General features: G+C 41.2%; 1 protein-coding gene across 1 annotated transcript in view; it reads left to right on the forward strand.

The window, feature by feature from the left end:
• Positions 1–9,467, forward strand: part of LOC308303176 (uncharacterized protein) — a gene marked incomplete at both ends in the record, with an annotated part of 61,370 nt that extends 51,903 nt beyond the window's left edge. The window contains one exon of the mRNA XM_080747500.1: positions 9,327–9,467. Coding sequence (XP_080603626.1) covers positions 9,327–9,467 — 141 coding nt within the window. The remainder of the gene's footprint in view (positions 1–9,326) is intronic.
• Positions 9,468–21,836: the final 12,369 nt, after the last annotated feature.

Consider the following 21,836-nt stretch of genomic DNA (forward strand, 5'->3'; position numbering starts at 1 on the left):
GTTTGTGATAGCAGTTTTAGTGAAAATAGTAGACTGAAGCGGCACATGAGGACTCATACAGGGGAAAAGCCCTATAGCTGTACACTTTGTCTTAACCGCTTTAGTCAAGAGGGTAGTCTGAAGCAACACATGCTAATTCATACAGGAGAAAAGCCCTATAGCTGTGCAGATTGTGGTAACAGCTTTAATAAAAACAGTCATCTGAAGCAGCACATGAGGATTCATACAGGGGAAAAGCCCTATAGCTGTACACTGTGTGGTAACTGCTTTAGTCAAGAGGGTAGTCTGAAGAAACACTTGCTAATTCATACTGGAGAAAAGCCCTATAGCTGTGCAGATTGCGGGAGCAGCTTTAGTGAAAATAGTAAACTGAAGCAGCACATGAGGATTCATACAGGGGAAAAGCCCTATAGCTGTGCAGATTGTGGCAGCAGCTTTAGTGAAAATAGTAAACTGAAGCGGCACATGAGGATACATAGAGGGGAAAAGCCCTTTAGCTGTACAGTTTGTGGTAACAGATTTAGTCAAGAGGGTCATCTGAAGCAGCACATGCTAATTCATACAGGAGAAAAGCCCTTTAGCTGCACAATTTGTGGTAACAGCTTTAATAAAAACAGTCGTCTGAAGCAGCACATGAGGATTCATACAGGGGAATAGCCCTTTAGCTGTACTATGTGTGGCAGCAGCTTTTAGCAAAAAGGTCTCTGGAAGACACATATGGAGATTCATGCAGGATGAAAGCCCTCGCTCTATCTGTACGCTTTGTTTAGGCTTTCGTCTAAATTAAACTTTGAAGCAGCACATGAGGGTTCAGTTAGGGGGAAGCCTTACAGTTGTACATTATTTAGCAGAAGCTTTGTCTTTTTCTGATGTCTGGAAATTAGCACGAGGAACATTCATTCCAATCACAGTACTACAAGCCACAGACGCTACAGTCTGGCTCACCACAAGCAGAACTTGTTGAACTGGTTTCTTTGATTCAACACATATACCTATTTTATATTAGTTATGGGGTTTGAGCCACTGTATGAATGAACACAGGCAATGCTTCCTTTCTTATGTTTTAAACTGACAAGATAACAATGCCAATGTTATCCACCTTTTATGATGTAACAAATCAAAGAAATGTGTATACTTTGTCGTGTTTATAGTACTTGGCAAGTGAAAGTAAGGAAAGTATTCATCTGTGCATAATTTTGAAAATAAAAGTTTGGAATCAGTATAACATGATTGGTTGTATTGTTTTTTATTTTTTATTTTGAAGTAATCTCATTTTTAGTATATGTATTTAGTATTGTCATCAAGCATAACTTACACCAGAGAACTTGGGTGGGTGGGTGTGTGTGTGTGTGTGTGTGTGTGTGTGTGTGTGTGTGTGTGTGACTCTGGCTTTTGACTTCTGCTTAATAAAAATAAAAATAATATATAAAAATAAAGATAAGTCACATTTACAATTTAGGGTTTAGGCCTCTACCAGACGCTCTTAATCCAGAGCGACATTGTCTTGTGAAAATAAAATGGCCTATGATACACTCTTGACTTTTAGGCCATTATACTACTGGGGTGAAAAGTGAGAACAGCATGATCTTCTCAATGAGGATAATATAGGCTATTTTATCAAAGGTTGTCATTGCATTATGTTGGTACACATGAAGTTTAACCCTGCATAGGCCAATGCAGGGATGCAAAATAAATATATTGATTTCTAACATCTCAGGTCATCACCTGAGGTTGTACAATTCCTTAAGTCACACTGTGTTGTGATGAATACATGGCCTAACATTATTGTGTGACTGGGTGGGGACAGCAAATCTGTTTTTCAATCAGGATATAGGCATCGGAGGTCAGGTGGTGAGCTTAATGAAGAGATTATTTAGTTAAATAAGTTTTTTCTTAAACATAATGATGTAGTCCATTCATTTAGGAAGGTGAGAATGTGTGACATTGCTATATGTCCATTATGTGAGAATGACTTAATGCTTGTAAACATTGCAACCTGTATGGTGGTCATTGGTGGATGCTCTGTGCTCATATACATGTTTAACACTGTAAAAGCCACATATATTGATGGGAAACAGCTGACATTATGTGTTACATTTCAGATGTTTTTGCAGGAGGCTGAGTATTTTCCAGTAAACAATTTGAATACAAATGATTTCCAATCCTACCACACCATTCACACAATACTGTTGGGGGCTGTATACTCACTACTTATCATACTAAAAGGAATACATGAAAATGAGTCGTCCGTCCATTCAGCAATAGGGTTACACACCCTTACCTTACAGGTGAGAACCTGTCCTTTAGTTATTGTAATTCAAGAGGCCAAGCCGCCTTTTTCGTTGTCAGGGGATGGCCATCACTGAAATACTAACCCCCCCACCCACCTACTCATATCCACTGGGATACGAGTTATGATTGTTTTTAGAGATAAAACACAATTTAAAATAGTTTCATGCAAGGATGTAAGGTATGTTATTAAATCACTAGACTGTACTGAAATGTTTCCAGATAGTTGATGTGCTATGTCAGCCCAGGGCTATTGGAAGTAGCTTAGCTCCCCCCACTACCTTTGCTCTGCTCTGATTGGTTGAATTAAAAGTGTGAAAGACCCTCCTCATGTATAAGTACCATGTGATGTTGTTGTAGTTCATGTTGTTTGTGCTTTCAGCACATTCAGAGACAAGAGAGAGAACCATTTCCAAGGATTTGACTTTGAGGAACAACTGAACAAGAAGGTAAGAGGATGCACACTGTAATTGTGTGGTTTTACTGTAGTAATGGGCAACAAGTTGTATTGTTTGATACGTTCTTCTACCCTTGGAGAAGACTGTCTTATTAGAGAGATAGTGGCTCTTTGCAGAGCCACTATTTTCTACGCCTTGTGTTTAATACCAAGCAATTTATCATTACAGATGAACCAACGGGGGGAAGTTGAGCAGTCCTGTAGGGAACCCAAAAGGAGGAAGATTGAGCACCAGGTTTGTTATGTTTGTTTTATAGCATTTTATAACTAATATACCATGTATTATCTTTGTTGTGTTTGTTGAGTTTTTGGTCACACATCATTTTACATTTTATGTAGTAGCCTATGTGTTGATGGTGTGTTCCATTCCTCCACATTTTTAATTGATAACTATTAAAATATAACTGTTAAACCATGTTGATGATCATCTTTTGGTGTTTTTTGCCTCTTATGTTTCCACAATTCATATATTGTCTTTTCTGCATGTCATTTTACAGGTGAACGCAACAGCGGTAGTGTTGAAGACCTGTTTTGTCCCTCTATCACGTGTAAGGTTTAACAGTGGACTGTTGGACGTGAAGGATGTGGAAGGACAAAGACAGACTATGAGCAATAAGCTTTTCCACGGTGTGAAATCACCAAAACATTGTCCGTCCATAAAGACTCATAGAGGGGTAAATCCCTTTATATGTACAATTTGCAGCACCAGCTTTAGTCAAAAATGTCTTCTGAAGCAGCACATGAGGGTTCATACAGGGGAAAAAAACTTTGCCTGTACAGTTTGTGGCAACTGCTTTAGTCGAAAGGGTAATCTGAAACAACACATGCTAATTCATACAGGGGGAAAACCCTATAGCTGTGCAGATTGCGGGAGCAGCTTTAGTGTAAATAGTAAACTGAAGCGGCACATGAGGATTCATACAGGGGAAAAACCCTTCGGCTGTACACTTTGTGGTAACAGCTTTAGTACAGAGAGTCATCTGAAGCAACACATGAGGGTTCATACAGGGGAAAAACCCTTCGGCTGTACACTTTGTGGTAACAGCTTTAGTCAAGAGAGTCATCTGAAGCAACACATGAGGATTCATACAGGGGAAAAACCCTTCGGCTGTACACTTTGTGGTAACAGCTTTAGTCAAGAGGGTCATCTGAAGCAACACATGAGGGTTCATACAGGGGAAAAGCCCTATAGCTGTGAAATTTGTGGCAACAGCTTTAGTCAAGAGGGTAATCTGAAGCAGCACATGAGGGTTCATACAGGGGAAGAACCCTTTAGCTGCACAGTTTGTGATAGCAGTTTTAGTGAAAATAGTAGACTGAAGCGGCACATGAGGACTCATACAGGGGAAAAGCCCTATAGCTGTACACTTTGTCTTAACCGCTTTAGTCAAGAGGGTAGTCTGAAGCAACACATGCTAATTCATACAGGAGAAAAGCCCTATAGCTGTGCAGATTGTGGTAACAGCTTTAATAAAAACAGTCATCTGAAGCAGCACATGAGGATTCATACAGGGGAAAAGCCCTATAGCTGTACACTGTGTGGTAACTGCTTTAGTCAAGAGGGTAGTCTGAAGAAACACTTGCTAATTCATACTGGAGAAAAGCCCTATAGCTGTGCAGATTGCGGGAGCAGCTTTAGTGAAAATAGTAAACTGAAGCAGCACATGAGGATTCATACAGGGGAAAAGCCCTATAGCTGTGCAGATTGTGGCAGCAGCTTTAGTGAAAATAGTAAACTGAAGCGGCACATGAGGATACATAGAGGGGAAAAGCCCTTTAGCTGTACAGTTTGTGGTAACAGATTTAGTCAAGAGGGTCATCTGAAGCAGCACATGCTAATTCATACAGGAGAAAAGCCCTTTAGCTGCACAATTTGTGGTAACAGCTTTAATAAAAACAGTCGTCTGAAGCAGCACATGAGGATTCATACAGGGGAATAGCCCTTTAGCTGTACTATGTGTGGCAGCAGCTTTTAGCAAAAAGGTCTCTGGAAGACACATATGGAGATTCATGCAGGATGAAAGCCCTCGCTCTATCTGTAGGCTTTGTTTAGGCTTTCGTCTAAATTAAACTTTGAAGCAGCACATGAGGGTTCAGTTAGGGGGAAGCCTTACAGTTGTACATTATTTAGCAGAAGCTTTGTCTTTTTCTGATGTCTGGAAATTAGCACGAGGAACATTCATTCCAATCACAGTACTACAAGCCACAGACGCTACAGTCTGGCTCACCACAAGCAGAACTTGTTGAACTGGTTTCTTTGATTCAACACATATACCTATTTTATATTAGTTATGGGGTTTGAGCCACTGTATGAATGAACACAGGCAATGCTTCCTTTCTTATGTTTTAAACTGACAAGATAACAATGCCAATGTTATCCACCTTTTATGATGTAACAAATCAAAGAAATGTGTATACTTTGTCGTGTTTATAGTACTTGGCAAGTGAAAGTAAGGAAAGTATTCATCTGTGCATAATTTTGAAAATAAAAGTTTGGAATCAGTATAACATGATTGGTTGTATTGTTTTTTATTTTTTATTTTGAAGTAATCTCATTTTTAGTATATGTATTTAGTATTGTCATCAAGCATAACTTACACCAGAGAACTTGGGTGGGTGGGTGTGTGTGTGTGTGTGTGTGTGTGTGTGTGTGTGTGTGTGTGTGTGTGTGTGTGTGACTCTGGCTTTTGACTTCTGCTTAATAAAAATAAAAATAATATATAAAAATAAAGATAAGTCACATTTACAATTTAGGGTTTAGGCCTCTACCAGACGCTCTTAATCCAGAGCGACATTGTCTTGTGAAAATAAAATGGCCTATGATACACTCTTGACTTTTAGGCCATTATACTACTGGGGTGAAAAGTGAGAACAGCATGATCTTCTCAATGAGGATAATATAGGCTATTTTATCAAAGGTTGTCATTGCATTATGTTGGTACACATGAAGTTTAACCCTGCATAGGCCAATGCAGGGATGCAAAATAAATATATTGATTTCTAACATCTCAGGTCATCACCTGAGGTTGTACAATTCCTTAAGTCACACTGTGTTGTGATGAATACATGGCCTAACATTATTGTGTGACTGGGTGGGGACAGCAAATCTGTTTTTCAATCAGGATATAGGCATCGGAGGTCAGGTGGTGAGCTTACTGAAGAGATTATTTAGTTAAATAAGTTTTTTCTTAAACATAATGATGTAGTCCATTCATTTAGGAAGGTGAGAATGTGTGACATTGCTATATGTCCATTATGTGAGAATGACTTAATGCTTGTAAACATTGCAACCTGTATGGTGGTCATTGGTGGATGCTCTGTGCTCATATACATGTTTAACACTGTAAAAGCCACATATATTGATGGGAAACAGCTGACATTATGTGTTACATTTCAGATGTTTTTGCAGGAGGCTGAGTATTTTCCAGTAAACAATTTGAATACAAATGATTTCCAATCCTACCACACCATTCACACAATACTGTTGGGGGCTGTATACTCACTACTTATCATACTAAAAGGAATACATGAAAATGAGTCGTCCGTCCATTCAGCAATAGGGTTACACACCCTTACCAATTCTCACCTGTCCTTTAGTTATTGTAATTCAAGGGGCCAAGCCTTTTTCGTTGTCAGGGGATGGCCATCACTGAAATACTAACCCCCCCCACCCACCTACTCATATCCACTGGGATACGAGAAGTGGTGGGCGGGTCCCATGAGTGAGTGGCGGCTGACCTGGACCACTGGGTGTGGAGTGGTCTTGTGTGAACTTGTTATTTGACCATTATGTGAGAATTCCTTGTATAATGTCTACATCTATACAGTGCTCTGCTCATGTTTAACCCTGTAAAGCCAAATGTATGGATGAAAAAGCAGACATTAGGTGTCACCTTTCAGATGTATTTGCAGAAGAAGTCACCTGTCCATTAACGGGAAAAGCAACCTCTAAATAAATCATTCCACAACATTCACAACCTGTGTCTTTTAACAGATTAGATTAATATAGAGGTTCAACCCCTGTATATGACAGCATTAGAGATCTTAGATATCAGCTATTTTCAAATAGCCATTATAAGATTAAACTGGTTACATTTAGGTTGATGTTACATTAACTCATTTAGCTTGGGACCATGTGGAACCCTGCTGGGGGTCCCTGGTATGTGTATGTGTGCATATATGTGTGGTTCAGGGAGATTATTCTGATCAACAAGACGTTTTACCTGTAGAAACAATTTGAATACAAATGATTTCCAATCCTACCACACCATTCACACAATAGCCTACTGTTGGGGGCTGTATACTCACTACTTATCATACTAAAGGAATACATGCAAATTGGTCGTCCATCCATTCAGTAATAGGGTTAGACACCCTTGTCAATTCTCACCTGTCCTTTAGTTATTGTAATTCAAGAGGCCAAGCCTTTTTCATTGTCAGGGGATGGCCAGCACTGAAATACTAACACGCCCCAACCACCTACTCATATCCACTGGGATACGAGTAGTGGTGGGCGGGTCCCATGAGTGAGTGGCGGCTGACCTGGACCACCCGGTTCGGAGTGGTCTTGGCCGTCTGTAGTTATAGTTAATCAACTGATTTGGTCCATTCAGCAACAGGGTTACACACCGGAACCATTCTCACCTGTCCATTAACAAAGGGAAAAGCGTCCTTTAGTCTAAATAAATCATTCCACAACATTCACAACCTGTGTCTTCTAACAGATTAGATAAATATAGAGTTTCAAACCCTGTATATGACAGCATTCAACAGCATTGTGTGCTTGGAGATCAGCTATTTTCAAAGAGCCATTCTAAGATTAAACTGTTTACATTCATGTTGATGCTATATTAACTCATTTAGCTTGGGACCCTGTGGAACCCTGCCGGGGGTCCCTGATATGTGTATGTGTGCATGCATGGGTGGTTCAGGCCAGGGAGATTAGTCAACAAGACATTTTACCATTTCAGCCAGGCCTATAACTAATCCCAGCTCTGAGCTCTGTAACCTAACCTAATCAGGAGGCAGAACTCATGCAGGATGGGTAAACAGGTACAATGGAAGTGATGAAACAGGGAAATTAACAGAAAACATTGGTAACTTAATTCAAGTATGTACCCTCCTGGAACTATGTAGTTGGGTAGATGATGAGACTCCTGGCTCCCTGCACAAGCGTTGTAGCAATGTTTAGGGCTTTAACCTTTTAACACAAGGTATGATTGTTTTTAGAGATAAAACAAATGATGTAAGGTATTTTATTAAATCACTAGACTGTTTGTACTGAAATGTTTCCAGATAGTTGATGTGCTATGTCAGCCCAGGGCTATTGGAAGTATCTTAGCTCCCCCCACTTCCTTTGCTCTGCTCTGATTGGTTGAATTAAAAGTGTGAAAGACCCTCCTCAGGTATAAGTACCATGTGACGTTGTTGTAGTTTATGTTGTTTGTGCTTTCAGCACATTCAGAGACAAGAGAGAACCATTTCCAAGGATTTGACTTTGAGGAACAATGGGCAACGAGTTGTATTGTTTGATACGTTCTTCTACCCTTGGAGAAGACTGTCTTATTAGAGATTAGATTTGCAGAGACACTATTTTCTAGGCCTTGTTTAATACCAAGCAATTTATCATTACAGATGAACCAACAGGGGGAAGTTGAGCAGTCCTGTAGGGAACCCAAAAGGAGGAAGATTGAGCACCAGGTTTGTTATGTTTGTTTTATTGCATTTTATAACTAATATGCCATGTATTATCTTTGTTGTGTTTGGTGTTTGTTGAGTTTTTGGTCACACATCATTTTACATTTAATGCAGTAGCCTATGTGTTGATGCCGTGTTCCATTCCTCCCCATTTTTAATTGATAACTATTAAAATATAACTATTAAACCATGTTGATGACCATCTTTTGGTGTTTTTTGCCTCTTAAGTTTCCACAATTCATATATTGTCTTTTCTGCATGTCATTTTACAGGTGAACGCAACAGTGGTAATGTTGAAGGCCTGCTTTGTCCGTTTATCACGTGTAAGGTTTAACAGTGGACTGTTGGATGTAAAGGATGAAATGGTTCCATTGGATATTTCTAAAAAGGTAATTTGATTATAAAGTATATCGGTTGGTTGAGGCCTTATTAGACCACATTGAACCCCAGCAAAATAACACAGTGTCTATGCATTTTCATGTGTCCAGAGCTTGTAGGTCAATTGTTTTTGGTCAAGAGATTTGAGGTATTGGTGATAAAAGGAGAGGGACGATAATAGTTGGATTAAATCAGTGAAGGAATATTTTGTTGCCTATAATGATGTTTGAAGATTAACAGAAATCTGCTACCTCCAAGAAGAGACTGTACCACATGTATTTATGGATTTCTTTCTTTTTTTGTAGGTGGAGTTAAAATCAGGTGTTGTGGCAGTGTCCTCAAAGCCATCACCCAACAGAGATGTGAAACCAATCATAAAGGAAGAGAGTCTTTGTATGCCATGCACAAGATACACTAAAGGTGAGAGCGATGATGATCCTAATGCTTGCTTGCGCTCAGAAGAAGAGCGTCCTGACTGAATTATCATTTATTTTCCTCCTCCTAGACTGTGTCCCTCTTTGTAAAGAGGAGTCTTCACCAGAACAGAAGGAGTGGGGGTCCAGACTGGTCCAGAAGGAACCAGAACTTCCACAGATTAAAGAGGAACAGGAGCAGCTATTCCAAACACAAGAGAATGTCCCCTTAGAAGCTGATGGGACAATGTTGACATTACTAACAGTGAAAAGTGCAACTGATGAAAACAGAGAAACAGACCCTCCAGCCAACGCATCCTACACACACAAACAAATGCAAGCTGGTGCAGATGACTGTGAAACATCAACATTAAACAACAACATTAACAGTGGACTGTTGGACGTGAAGGATGTTGACGGACAAAGACAGACTGTGTGCACTAAGCTTTTCCACAATGTGAAATCATCAAAACATTGTCCGTCCACGAAGACTCATAGAGGGGTAAATCCCTTTGTATGTACATTTTGCAGCACCAGCTTTAGTCAAGAATGTCTTCTGAAGCAGCACATGAGGGTTCATACGGGGGAAAAGCCCTTTACCTGTACAGTTTGTGGCAACTGCTTTAGTCGAAAGGGTAGTCTGAAACAACACATGCTAATTCATACAGGGGGGAAACCCTATAGCTGTGCAGATTGCGGGAGCAGTTTTAGTGAAAATAGTAAACTGAAGCGGCACATGAGGATTCATACAGGGGAAAAACCCTTCAGCTGTACACTTTGTGGTAACAGCTTTAGTCAAGAGGGTGACCTGAAGCGGCACATGCTAATTCATACAGGGGAAAGACCTTATAGCTGTGCAGATTGTGGCAACCTCTTTAGGCAAGAGGGTAATCTGAGGAAGCACATGCTAATTCATACAGGGGAAAAACCCTATAGCTGTGCAGATTGTGGCAACCTCTTTAGGCAAGAGGGTCATCTGAGGAAGCACATGCTAATTCATACAGGGGAAAAACCCTATAGCTGTGCAGATTGTGGCAACCTCTTTAGGCAAGAGGGTCATCTGAGGAAGCACATGCTAATTCATACAGGGGAAAAACCCTATAGCTGTGCAGATTGTGGCAGCAGCTTTAGTCACACAGGTAGTCTGAAGAAGCACATGAGGATTCATACAGGGGAAAAGCCCTTTAGCTGTACAGTTTGTGGTAACAGCTTTAGTACAGAGGGTAGTCTGAAGCAGCACATGAGGATTCATACAGGGGAAAAGCCGTCTAGCTGTACACTTTGTGGTAACAGCTTTAGTACAGAGGGTAGTCTGAAGCGGCACACGAGGATTCATACAGGGGAAAAGCCCTATAGCTGTACAGTTTGTGGTAACAGCTTTAGTACAGAGGGTAATCTGAAGCGGCACATGAAGATTCATACAAGGGAATAGCCTTTTAGCTGTACTATGTGTGGCAGCAGCCATAGTCATTTTACTACTTTGAAGAACCACATGAGAATTCATACACAGGAAGTCTGTACAGAGATTGTGGCAACAGCTTTAAGCAAAAAAAGTCTCTGAAGATGTACCGTACATGTAGATTCAAACAGGGGGAAACCCTAGTTGTACACTGTGTTGATGCTTTCGCCTAAATACGGAAAGTATGGAAATTTGAACATTTGGTTCCTTTGCTTCTATATGCACAATTTTTCCTATTGCATATAGGTATAGACATGAGGGTTTTGAGCTACTGTGAATGAACCCAGGCAGCACTTCCTTTCTTATGTTTTAAACTGACAAGATAACAATGTCAGTGTTTTCCACTTTTAATTAAATGTGTACACTTTTTGCAATGTTTATACTGCATATATGTGAAAGTGAAGAAAGTTTATTTAAAGACCCAATGAAATGACTATTTTGGGTATTTTATTTTGAAGTTTCAGTTTGAAAAGGAAGCCTGTGTGTTTCTGAACCAATCTGAGGGGACCAGCCCTTCAGGCGATGGGATTTAAAATATGAGTAATGGGAGCCAGCAATGGGAAACAAACAGGTGAATGTAATCAAAGGTTCATTTATATGCAAGCGGACCTGTCTATGTCATCACTTTTTGAATTTCTGTTCACAGGAAGTAATTAAGAATGGCCCTTTGGGACCTTTGATATAAATGTACACAAAAATTGTTTATTTTCTATTTTTTTGGCATCTAGTGTAGGAATGGCCATAGTATCACTACAGATATGCTCTAAAGTGTGAAAAAACGTTTGTGAAAAACGTGTCTTTAAATTTATTTGTTGCATTATTTGGAAAATAAAAGTTTTGAATCAGGATACATTATGCCTATACATTACAGGTCATCACCTTGAAAGGTTGTACAATTCCTTAAGTCACATTGTGTTGTGATAAAAACATGGTTTTTTCAATCAGGATATAGGCATCGGAGGTGGTGAGCTTAATGATGAGATTGTTTTTTTTGGTTCAAAAGGGTAGTTTTTCTAAAACATTATGTTGTAGGCCATTCCTCTAGGAGGGTTACAATGAGTGAACTTGTTATTTGACCATTATGTGAGAATTCCTTGTATATAGTCAATATCCATACAGTGGTCTGTGCTGTTTAACCCTGTAAAAGCTAAATATTTGAATAAAAAAGGTGGACATTAGGTGTCACCTTTCAGATGTTTTTGAGAGTTTTAGCTCACACAATACTGTTTGTTGAGGCTGTTCACTACTTATCATAGCCTACTAAAATGAATACATGCAAATGAGTTGGTCCATCCATTCAGGTTACACACCAGAAACCAATACCACCTGTCCATTAAAGGGAAAAGCACCCTCTAAATAAATCATTCCACAACATTCACAACCTGTGTCTTTTAACAGATTAGAACAGTAAGACTCCCTAATCGGGAGATAAGCGACCGTCAGGTCACATGGCCTCATGGTGGCGCTAGAAGAGGGCTTTTAACAGATTAGATTAATATAGAGGTTCAAACCCTATGACAGCATTCAACATCACTGTGATCTTAGAGATCAGCTATTTTCAAATAGACATTATAAGATTAAACTGGTTCAGTTTATGTTGGTGCTATATTAACTAATTTAGCTTGGGACCCTGTGGAACCCTGCTGGGTCCCTGGTATGTGTATGTGTGCATATATGTGTGGTTCAGAGAGAATATTCAACAAGACGTTTTACCTGTAGAAACAATTTGAATACAAATGATTTCCAATCCTACCACACCATTCACACAATACTGTTGGGGGCTAACCTGACTACCGCGGCCACCTATCTGGCGGTAGTCAGGTTAGTTGGGGGCTGTATACTCACTACTTATCATACTAAAAGGAATACATGCAAATGAGTCGTCCATCCATTCAGCAATAGGGCTACACACCCTTACCAATTCTCACCTGTCCTTTAGTTATTGTAATTCAAGGGGCCAAGCCTTTTTCGTTGTCAGGGGATGGCCAGCGCGGAAATACTAACCCCCCCACCCACCTACTCATATCCACTGGGATACGAGAAGTGGTGGGCGGGTCCCATGAGTGAGTGGCGGCTGACCTGGACCACTGGGTGTGGAGTGGTCTTGGCCGTCTGTAGATATAGTTAATCATAGAAATGTCATTATGAAACCACATCAATTAATATTTAACAGACATACACTGTTATACATCAAGATCTATGTATCTAATTTTAATTACATTCAATTATTACAGTACATCAGGTTTGCCAAGATACCCCATGAGAAAGAAGCCAACACTTTACTACAGTAGGCTATACAAGAAACATTATAGGAAATATTGTAAACTCAGATAGGGAAGGGATAAGAGCCCAAACTCAAGTTGGTTTTACCAATGTACATCTAAGAGGAACGAAACCTACACACAGATCACAACCGCACTCTCAAGAACGACACCAGAAGAGCTTCCCAGAATTCCTGTGAGCGTAGCTTTCTCAGTTACCATCAATAAAGTGAAGGGCCCGATCCTCTAGTCTAGCTCACACAATACTGTTGAGGCTGCTCACTACTTATCATACTAAAAAGAATACATGCAAATGATTTGGTCCATCCATTCAGCAACAGGGTTACACACCGGAACCCATTCTCACCTGTCCATTAAGAAAGGGAAAAGCATCCTCTAGTCTAAATAAATCATTCCACAACATTCACAACCTGTGTCTTTGTTAGGGGTCCCGCCTGTGACCCCAGGTGTATGGCACCCTGTCTTTTGGAACCCTGTGCACTGTGTCTGCTGAGTGGAGAGAGAGAGGCATCCAGCTCCAAGATGGCCTTGGACTGGAGATGACTCATCAAATGCAGCTGGCCACGCTAACGAGCTGTTATCTTTTCTCTGTCTGGGAACACAAATCTTGGACTGAGGTGCCAGCCCGTGCTGGGAGATTCCCTAGCATTTGGTCCGTGTTGTTATCTCCTATCCGTCAACATGAGATAAGACATCCTGGGAAGAGCGTGTTTCCCAGAAGACTTCTGATGCAAGAGCGGACACTCCCCAGTCTCGCATGAATAGGGGAGTCCTAGCCTGACCTTGACTGTCTGATTTTGCAAAGATGTGCGTGTTAGGGCATGTACGTGCACAGGCGCGTGACAACGTGTGTGTGCTAAAATATGTTCTGTGTGTAAATCACGTCACTGTGACTGCAACGGACTACTGTATAAAGGAGGCTGCTTCGTGTCTCCTGTGAGTTGTTCTTGTGTGTTTTTAAAGAGTGTGTTGAGTTGTTGCAGCTATCCCCGGCCCGAAGGGGCCGGGGATGGACCTTTTTGTACTTAGTGCAATTTCTGCACCACTTGTTCCTGTACTTAGAGAGACTTTGACTCTGTTAGATTCTCTGTTTTTAGTCAAGTACTTATATTGTACTTCTTCATTATTTCATTGCCAATTACTGTATTGGTGGTTTTATATTTTGTAACTGTTTTTACCAGTAAAGCTTTTTATTATTCACTTTTATCTGGTGTCTGTCTGAACTCATTTTTTAAGAGTTTACAACTTTTTAAGGTCTGACTTTCTCTCCTTCCCTACGGGGAAGGCTGCACTCATGGGAGGAAGGTTTTGAACACCTTCAGGCATTCGAATCATCTCCTGGCTGTGGGACTGAGTGAGGCTTTTGGTAAGAATCAACAAGAGTGTTTTCTTAGGTAAAAGTCTTTTCACCTTCTCAGAAGCCAACTCAGCGCGTGCTGAGTTGGTGGGCGAGCTTGGCAGAATATAAGTACAAATCTCCAAACCCCTTAAACCAGATGAACTGATGTTCACACTGGACGGTTTGTACTAATAAGTCAAGCGGCGTCGCTCCCGAGCCCCTGGTGAGAGCTAGGTGTCAGACTCATACTTTACATGGTCTTTGTGGTTTGCATTCTCCATTCAGACCTAAGGTCTACATTTCTAAAGTAAGGTGCATATCCTGGTCTCTAAAATAAATAGTCGCTGTAGAAAGTAATAATATTCACCAGTTAAAGAGGGTCTCATTGATAGCTCAGCTTTCATTCAGAGAAGTGTATATATGTTAGTGTTAAATAAGTATATGTAATGTAAATATGTAAATATGTATATGTATATGTGTAATAGTAGGTTTATGCAAATGAGAAAGGTTATAACACCTGTTTGTGTTAACTTAAAGGTATAGTGTAGTGTTAGTGATAGTGTTTTGTTAAAAAAGATCTGGTAACTTCTTGGGCTTAGGACCTGAGGAGGGTTCCGGACGGCGTCGGGGGGTCCCCTAATAGGTGAAGGGGTATCTAGTAACTCGGAGCTCATTACATGGCGTCCCTGGGTGGGCTCGATTGATTATTGATTATTGATTAGTAATTAATTTATTATAGGCATAGTATTATTGATTAGTAATTGATTAATTATAGGCATAATATTATTGATTAGTAATTGATTAATTATAGGCATAATATTATTGATTAGTAATTGATTAATTATAGGCATAATATTATTGATTAGTAATAAATTAATTATAGGCATAATTGATTGATTAAATTCGTGTCCACTGCCACATAAAGAATAGCCGAGAGACCCTTGGAGTATAGTTATTTACTACAGAAGTAAAGGATAGTTAATATTATCAAGGCTTAAGTGTTTTTTATTCACAAAACTCCCCAGAGCGTCGGAGATTTTGAACATAGTGAAGTGGAGGTCGGTGTGTACAGCCGACGGCCAGTTCGGTAAAAACATCTCCATCAGGAACTAGATAAAATAGCAGTTGAGAACATCTAATAATATTTTAACGACTTTGCGACCAACCTAAGTTATATGGGCGTGGACTCGCCAATCCCACCGCCGCAAATAACTACCTCAATAACTACCTCTTAGATAATGCTACCTCAGGGAGCGGTCGGCAGGGCGAGCCCACATTGGCTCAGCTTAGGTTGGAGAACTCGGTAATAGTAGGATATTGACCAAGTTCGCAAGACCAGGTGAGCACTGAGAAATGGCCGAAGCTTCGGGTTGTACACCCCTAGTTAGGCATGGAGAGGTTGCGCCAAGGCATGGGACAGGTAACTGTTGTTCTCGTAAGGAGATGCCCTTTGCCTTGGAGTGTGCCAGACATGAAGTGTTGATCTGTGTAGCGCCAGGACGGTCCCCGCCACCTGGGGACAGTGGAGTTGGAAAGAGTGCCAGCGCCGGTTAGGCGTATCCGATGGTGTGGTGAAGTTGGCCAGGGAAGGCTTCACGCAAGCCTCTCCTTCGCCCTGGTGGCGAGGCCTTTACCTTTGGGCCCAAGGAGGGGCCCAGGGGATGTTGAGCATTGGTTTGCCCGCGGTGCTACGTCCTGTATGGACTGTGCATCGTCCTGGCAGCCTATCCTGTTATGACCGCTGAAGCTGTGGTCAGATGTTCTTGCTCATGGTTGGGCATTGCCCTGGCCGAATGCAAATGCCAGAGGGGGTGTTAGGGGTCCTGACTGTGACCCCAAGAATATGGCCCCCTGTCCTTTGAAACCATATGCACTATATGTACTGCATAGAAGGAGAAACACGACCAGATCATTCGCCGGTGGGACATGGAAGATGACGTCCTCTTCGGTACGGACCCTGTGGAGCCTGGCTTGCTCACTGAGGACCCGCCGGAGGAGAACCGGAGTGGCTCTGTCACTCCGGCACCTATGGATGAGCCTGTTGAGCTTCCTGGACCCTCTGATGGGGTCTGGGAGTGCAATCATGCCTGCATTAGAGTCTCTGTCTGACGATGAGGACTCTAATATGCCAAGACTGCAGTTTTATGGCACCAATGGCCATAAACTCAGAGATGATGATCTTAAGTTCCCCCAGAATTGGGAGGAGATCGTGGGTATCCGGAGAGGACACCTGCCCCGGAGGGAGCCGTTCATGATGCCCCCCTGGGATGACTACTGGGTGATGAAAGCCGCTTCCATCAAGAGATCTGTGATCCTCACACGCCTGGTCGGAGACAACTGGCACTCCATCAACCCCGCCTGTGTGTCCATCTTTAAAGTCACGGAGGAACAGGTGCGTTCCCAGCACGGCATGGTGTGGGCTACCGTCGAGACACAGGCGGCTGGCCAGAACCGTTTCGGCTGTCTGGGGGCTGTCTTAGGACCCCGGATGATCTGAGGGAAGTTGGCTGAGCCCCAACTTGGGATTCGGAAGATCGTCCGAGACACTTCACTCTACCCACCTGACTCCGTGGTGGCTGCGGATGAGAGGATCCAGGGTGCCAGAGGGGGTGTTAGGGGTCCCGCCTGTGACCCCAGGTGTATGGCACCCTGTCTTTTGGAACCCTGTGCACTGTGTCTGCTGAGTGGAGAGAGAGAGGCATCCAGCTCCAAGATGGCCTTGGACTGGAGATGACTCATCAAATGCAGCTGGCCACGCTAACGAGCTGTTATCTTTTCTCTGTCTGGGAACACAAATCTTGGACTGAGGTGCCAGCCCGTGCTGGGAGATTCCCTAGCATTTGGTCCGTGTTGTTATCTCCTATCCGTCAACATGAGATAAGACATCCTGGGAAGAGCGTGTTTCCCAGAAGACTTCTGATGCAAGAGCGGACACTCCCCAGTCTCGCATGAATAGGGGAGTCCTAGCCTGACCTTGACTGTCTGATTTTGCAAAGATGTGCGTGTTAGGGCATGTACGTGCACAGGCGCGTGACAACGTGTGTGTGCTAAAATATGTTCTGTGTGTAAATCACGTCACTGTGACTGCAACGGACTACTGTATAAAGGAGGCTGCTTCGTGTCTCCTGTGAGTTGTTCTTGTGTGTTTTTAGAGAGTGTGTTGAGTTGTTGCAGCTATCCCCGGCCCGAAGGGGCCGGGGATGGACCTTTTTGTACTTAGTGCAATTTCTGCACCACTTGTTCCTGTACTTAGAGAGACTTTGACTCTGTTAGATTCTCTGTTTTTAGTCAAGTACTTATATTGTACTTCTTCATCATTTCATTGCCAATTACTGTATTGGTGGTTTTATATTTTGTAACTGTTTTTACCAGTAAAGCTTTTTATTATTCACTTTTATCTGGTTTCTGTCTGAACTCATTTTTTAAGAGTTTACAACTTTTTAAGGTCTGACTTTCTCTCCTTCCCTACGGGGAAGGCTGCACTCATGGGAGGAAGGTTTTGAACACCTTCAGGCATTCGAATCATCTCCTGGCTGTGGGACTGAGTGAGGCTTTTGGTAAGAATCAACAAGAGTGTTTTCTTAGGTAAAAGTCTTTTCACCTTCTCAGAAGCCAACTCAGCGCGTGCTGAGTTGGTGGGCGAGCTTGGCAGAATATAAGTACAAATCTCCAAACCCCTTAAACCGGATGAACTGATGTTCACACTGGACGGTTTGTACTAATAAGTCAATCGGCGTCGCTCCCGAGCCCCTGGTGAGAGCTAGGTGTCAGACTCATACTTTACATGGTCTTTGTGGTTTGCATTCTCCATTCAGACCTAAGGTCTACATTTCTAAAGTAAGGTGCATATCCTGGTCTCTAAAATAAATAGTCGCTGTAGAAAGTAATAATATTCACCAGTTAAAGAGGGTCTCATTGATAGCTCAGCTTTCATTCAGAGAAGTGTATATATGTTAGTGTTAAATAAGTATATGTAATGTAAATATGTAAATATGTATATGTATATGTGTAATAGTAGGTTTATGCAAATGAGAAAGGTTATAACACCTGTTTGTGTTAACTTAAAGGTATAGTGTAGTGTTAGTGATAGTGTTTTGTTAAAAAAGATCTGGTAACTTCTTGGGCTTAGGACCTGAGGAGGGTTCCGGACGGCGTCGGGGGGTCCCCTAATAGGTGAAGGGGTATCTAGTAACTCGGAGCTCATTACAGTCTTCTAACAGATTAGATAAATACAGAGTTTCAAACCCTGTATATGACAGCATTCAACAGCATTGTGAGCTTGGAGATCGGCTATTTTCAAAGAGCCATTCTAAGATTAAACTGGTTACATTCATGTTGATGCTATATTAACTCATTTAGCTTGGGACCCTGTGGAACCCTGCCGGGGGTCACCTGTATGTGTATGTGTGCATGTGTGTGTGGTTCAGTCAAGGGAGATTAGTCAACAATACATTTTACCATTTCAACCAGGCATAACTAACCCCAGCTCTGTATCAAACATACTAACTTAATCAGGAGGCAGAACTCATGCCGGATGGATAAACAGGTACAATGGAAGTGATGAAATAGGGAAATTAACAGAAAACATTGGTAACTGCGACAACTGATCAAATTGTTGGTGATTAATGGGTTCTATTGCCTGATTTAATTCAATTATGTACCCTCCTGTAACTATGTAGTTGGGGGAGAGACTCCTGGCTCCCTGCACAAGCGTTGTAGCAATGTTTAGGGCTTTAACCTTTTAACAAAAGTTATGGTTGTTTTTAGAGATAAAACACAATTTAAAATAGTTTAATGTAAGGATGTAAGGCATGTTATTAAATCACTAGACTGTTTGTACTAAAATGTTTCCAGATAGTTGATGTGCTATGTCAGCCCAGGGCTATTGGAAGTATCTTAGCTCCCCCCACTTCCTTTGCTCTGCTCTGATTGGTTGAATTAAAAGTGTGAAAGACCCTCCTCGGGTATAAGTACCATGTGACGTTGTTGTAGATTATGTTGTTTGTGCTTTCAGCACATTTAGAGACAAGAGAGAGAACCACTTCCAAGGATTTGACTTTGAGGAACAACTGAAAAAGAAGGTAAGAGGATGCCCACTGTAATCGTTTGGTTTTACTGTAGTAATGATTAACGAGTTGTATTGTTTGATACGTTCTTCTACCCTTGGATAAGACTGTCTTATTAGAGATTAGATTTGCAGAGCCACTATTTTCTACACCTTGTGTTTAATACCAAGCAATTTATCATTACAGATGAACCAACAGGGGGAAGTTCAGCAGTCCTGTAGGGAACCCACAAGGAGGAAGATTGAGCACCAGGTTTGTTATGTTTGTTTTATAGCATTTTATAACTAATATACCATGTATTATTTTTTGTTGTGTTTGGTGTTTGTTGAGTTTTTTGCTCACACATAATTTTACATTTAATGTAGTAGCCTTGTTTCCACAATTCATATATTGTCTTTTCTGCATGTCATTTTACAGGTGAACGAAACAGTGGTAGTGTTGAAGTCCTGCTTTGTCCCTCTATCACACGTACGGTTTAACAGTGGACTGTTGGACGTGAAGGGTGTGGAAGGACAAAGATCGACTATGAGCAATAAGCTTTTCCACGGTGTGAAATCACAAAAACATTGTCCGTCCACGAAGACTCATAGAGGGGTAAATCCCTTTGTATGTACATTTTGCAGCACAAGCTTTAGTCAAAAATGTCATCTGAAGCAGCACATGAGGGTTCATACAGGGGAAAAGCCCTTTACCTGTACAGTTTGTGGCAACTGCTTTAGTCGAAAGGGTAATCTGAAACAACACATGATAATTCATACAGGGGGGAAACCCTATAGCTGTGTAGATTGTGGCAGCAGCTTTAATACAAATTGTGATCTGAAGCGGCACACAAGGATTCATACAGGGGAAACACCTTTTAGCTGTACACTTTGTGGTAACAGCTTTAAACAAAATAATGATCTGAAAAGGCACATGAGGATTCATACAGGGGAAAAACCCTTCGGCTGTACACTTTGTGGTAACAGCTTTAGTCTCATGTGTAATCTGAAACAACACATGCTCATTCATACAGGGCAAAAACCCTTTAGCTGCACAGTTTGTGCTAGCAGCTTTACTTGTAACAGTACTTTGAAGAAGCACATGAAGATTCATACAGGGGAAAGACCCTTTAGCTGTACACATTGTGGTAACAGCTTTAGTCAAGAGGGTAATCTGAAGCAACACATGAGGATTCATACAGGGGAAAAGCCCTATAGCTGTACACATTGTGGTAACAGCTTTAGTACAGAGGGTAATCTGAAGCGGCACATGAGGATTCATACAGGGGAAAACCCCTTTAGCTGCAACGTTTGTGACAGCAGCTTTAATTGTAACAGTGATTTGAAGCGGCACATGAGGATTCATACAGGGGAAAAACCCTACAGCTGTACAGTGTGTGGCAACAGCTTTAGTCACATGGGTAGTCTGAAGCAGCATATGAAGATTCATACAGGGAAATAGCCCTTAGACATTTTACTACGCTGAAGAACAACATGAGAATTCATACACAGGAAATCTGAACAGATTGTGGCAACAGCTTTAAGCAAAAAAGTCTCCTGAAGATGCACATGCAGATTCAAACAGGGGGAAACCCTAGTTGTACACTCTGTTCTCCTCCTTTGTCTAAATACAATTTAGCAGCACAGTAAGTAGAACATTTGGTTCCTTTACTTCTATGCATAATTATACCTATTGCATATAGCATGAGGGATTTGAGCCACTGTGAATGAACCCAGGCATCACTTCCTTTCTTATGTGACAAGATAACAATGTCAATGTTTTCCACTTTTAATGAAATGTGTACACTTTTGCAATGTTTATAAATGTGTATTAAGTGGAAGTGAGGAAAGTTTTATTGTGTGCATTATTTTGAAAATAAAAGTTTGGAATCAGGATACTACTGCATATCCATTAATTTCTAACATTTCAGGTCATCACCTTGAAAGGTTGTACAATTCCTAAAGTCACATTGTGTTGTGATAGAAACATGGTCTAACATTGTGACTGGGTGGGGACAAAAACATTTTTTTTCAATCAGGATATAGGCATCGGAGGTGGTGAGCTTCATGATGAGATTATTATTATTTTTAGTTCAAGGGGATATTTTTTCTAAAACATGATGTAGGCCATTCCTCTAGGAGGGCTACAATGTGTGAAATTGTTATTTGACCATTATGTGAGAATTCCTTGTATACAGTCTATATTATCTACAGTGCTCTGTGCTCATGTTTAACCCTGTAAAAGCCAAATGTATGGATGAAAAAGCGGACATTAGGTGTCACCTTTCAGATGTTCTTGCAGAAGAAGTTTTACCTCACACAATACTGTTTGTCGAGGCTGTTCACTACTTCAATGCGTATACCTATTGCACATTAGTTATGAGGTTTGAGCCACTGTGAATGAACACAGGCAATGCTTCCTTTCTTATGTTTTAAACTGACAAGATGATGTAACAAATCAAAGAAATGTGTATACTT

Source organism: Nannobrachium achirus, assembly GCF_963921795.1.
Source record: "Nannobrachium achirus genome assembly, chromosome: 18".
Lineage (NCBI taxonomy): Eukaryota > Metazoa > Chordata > Actinopteri > Myctophiformes > Myctophidae > Nannobrachium > Nannobrachium achirus.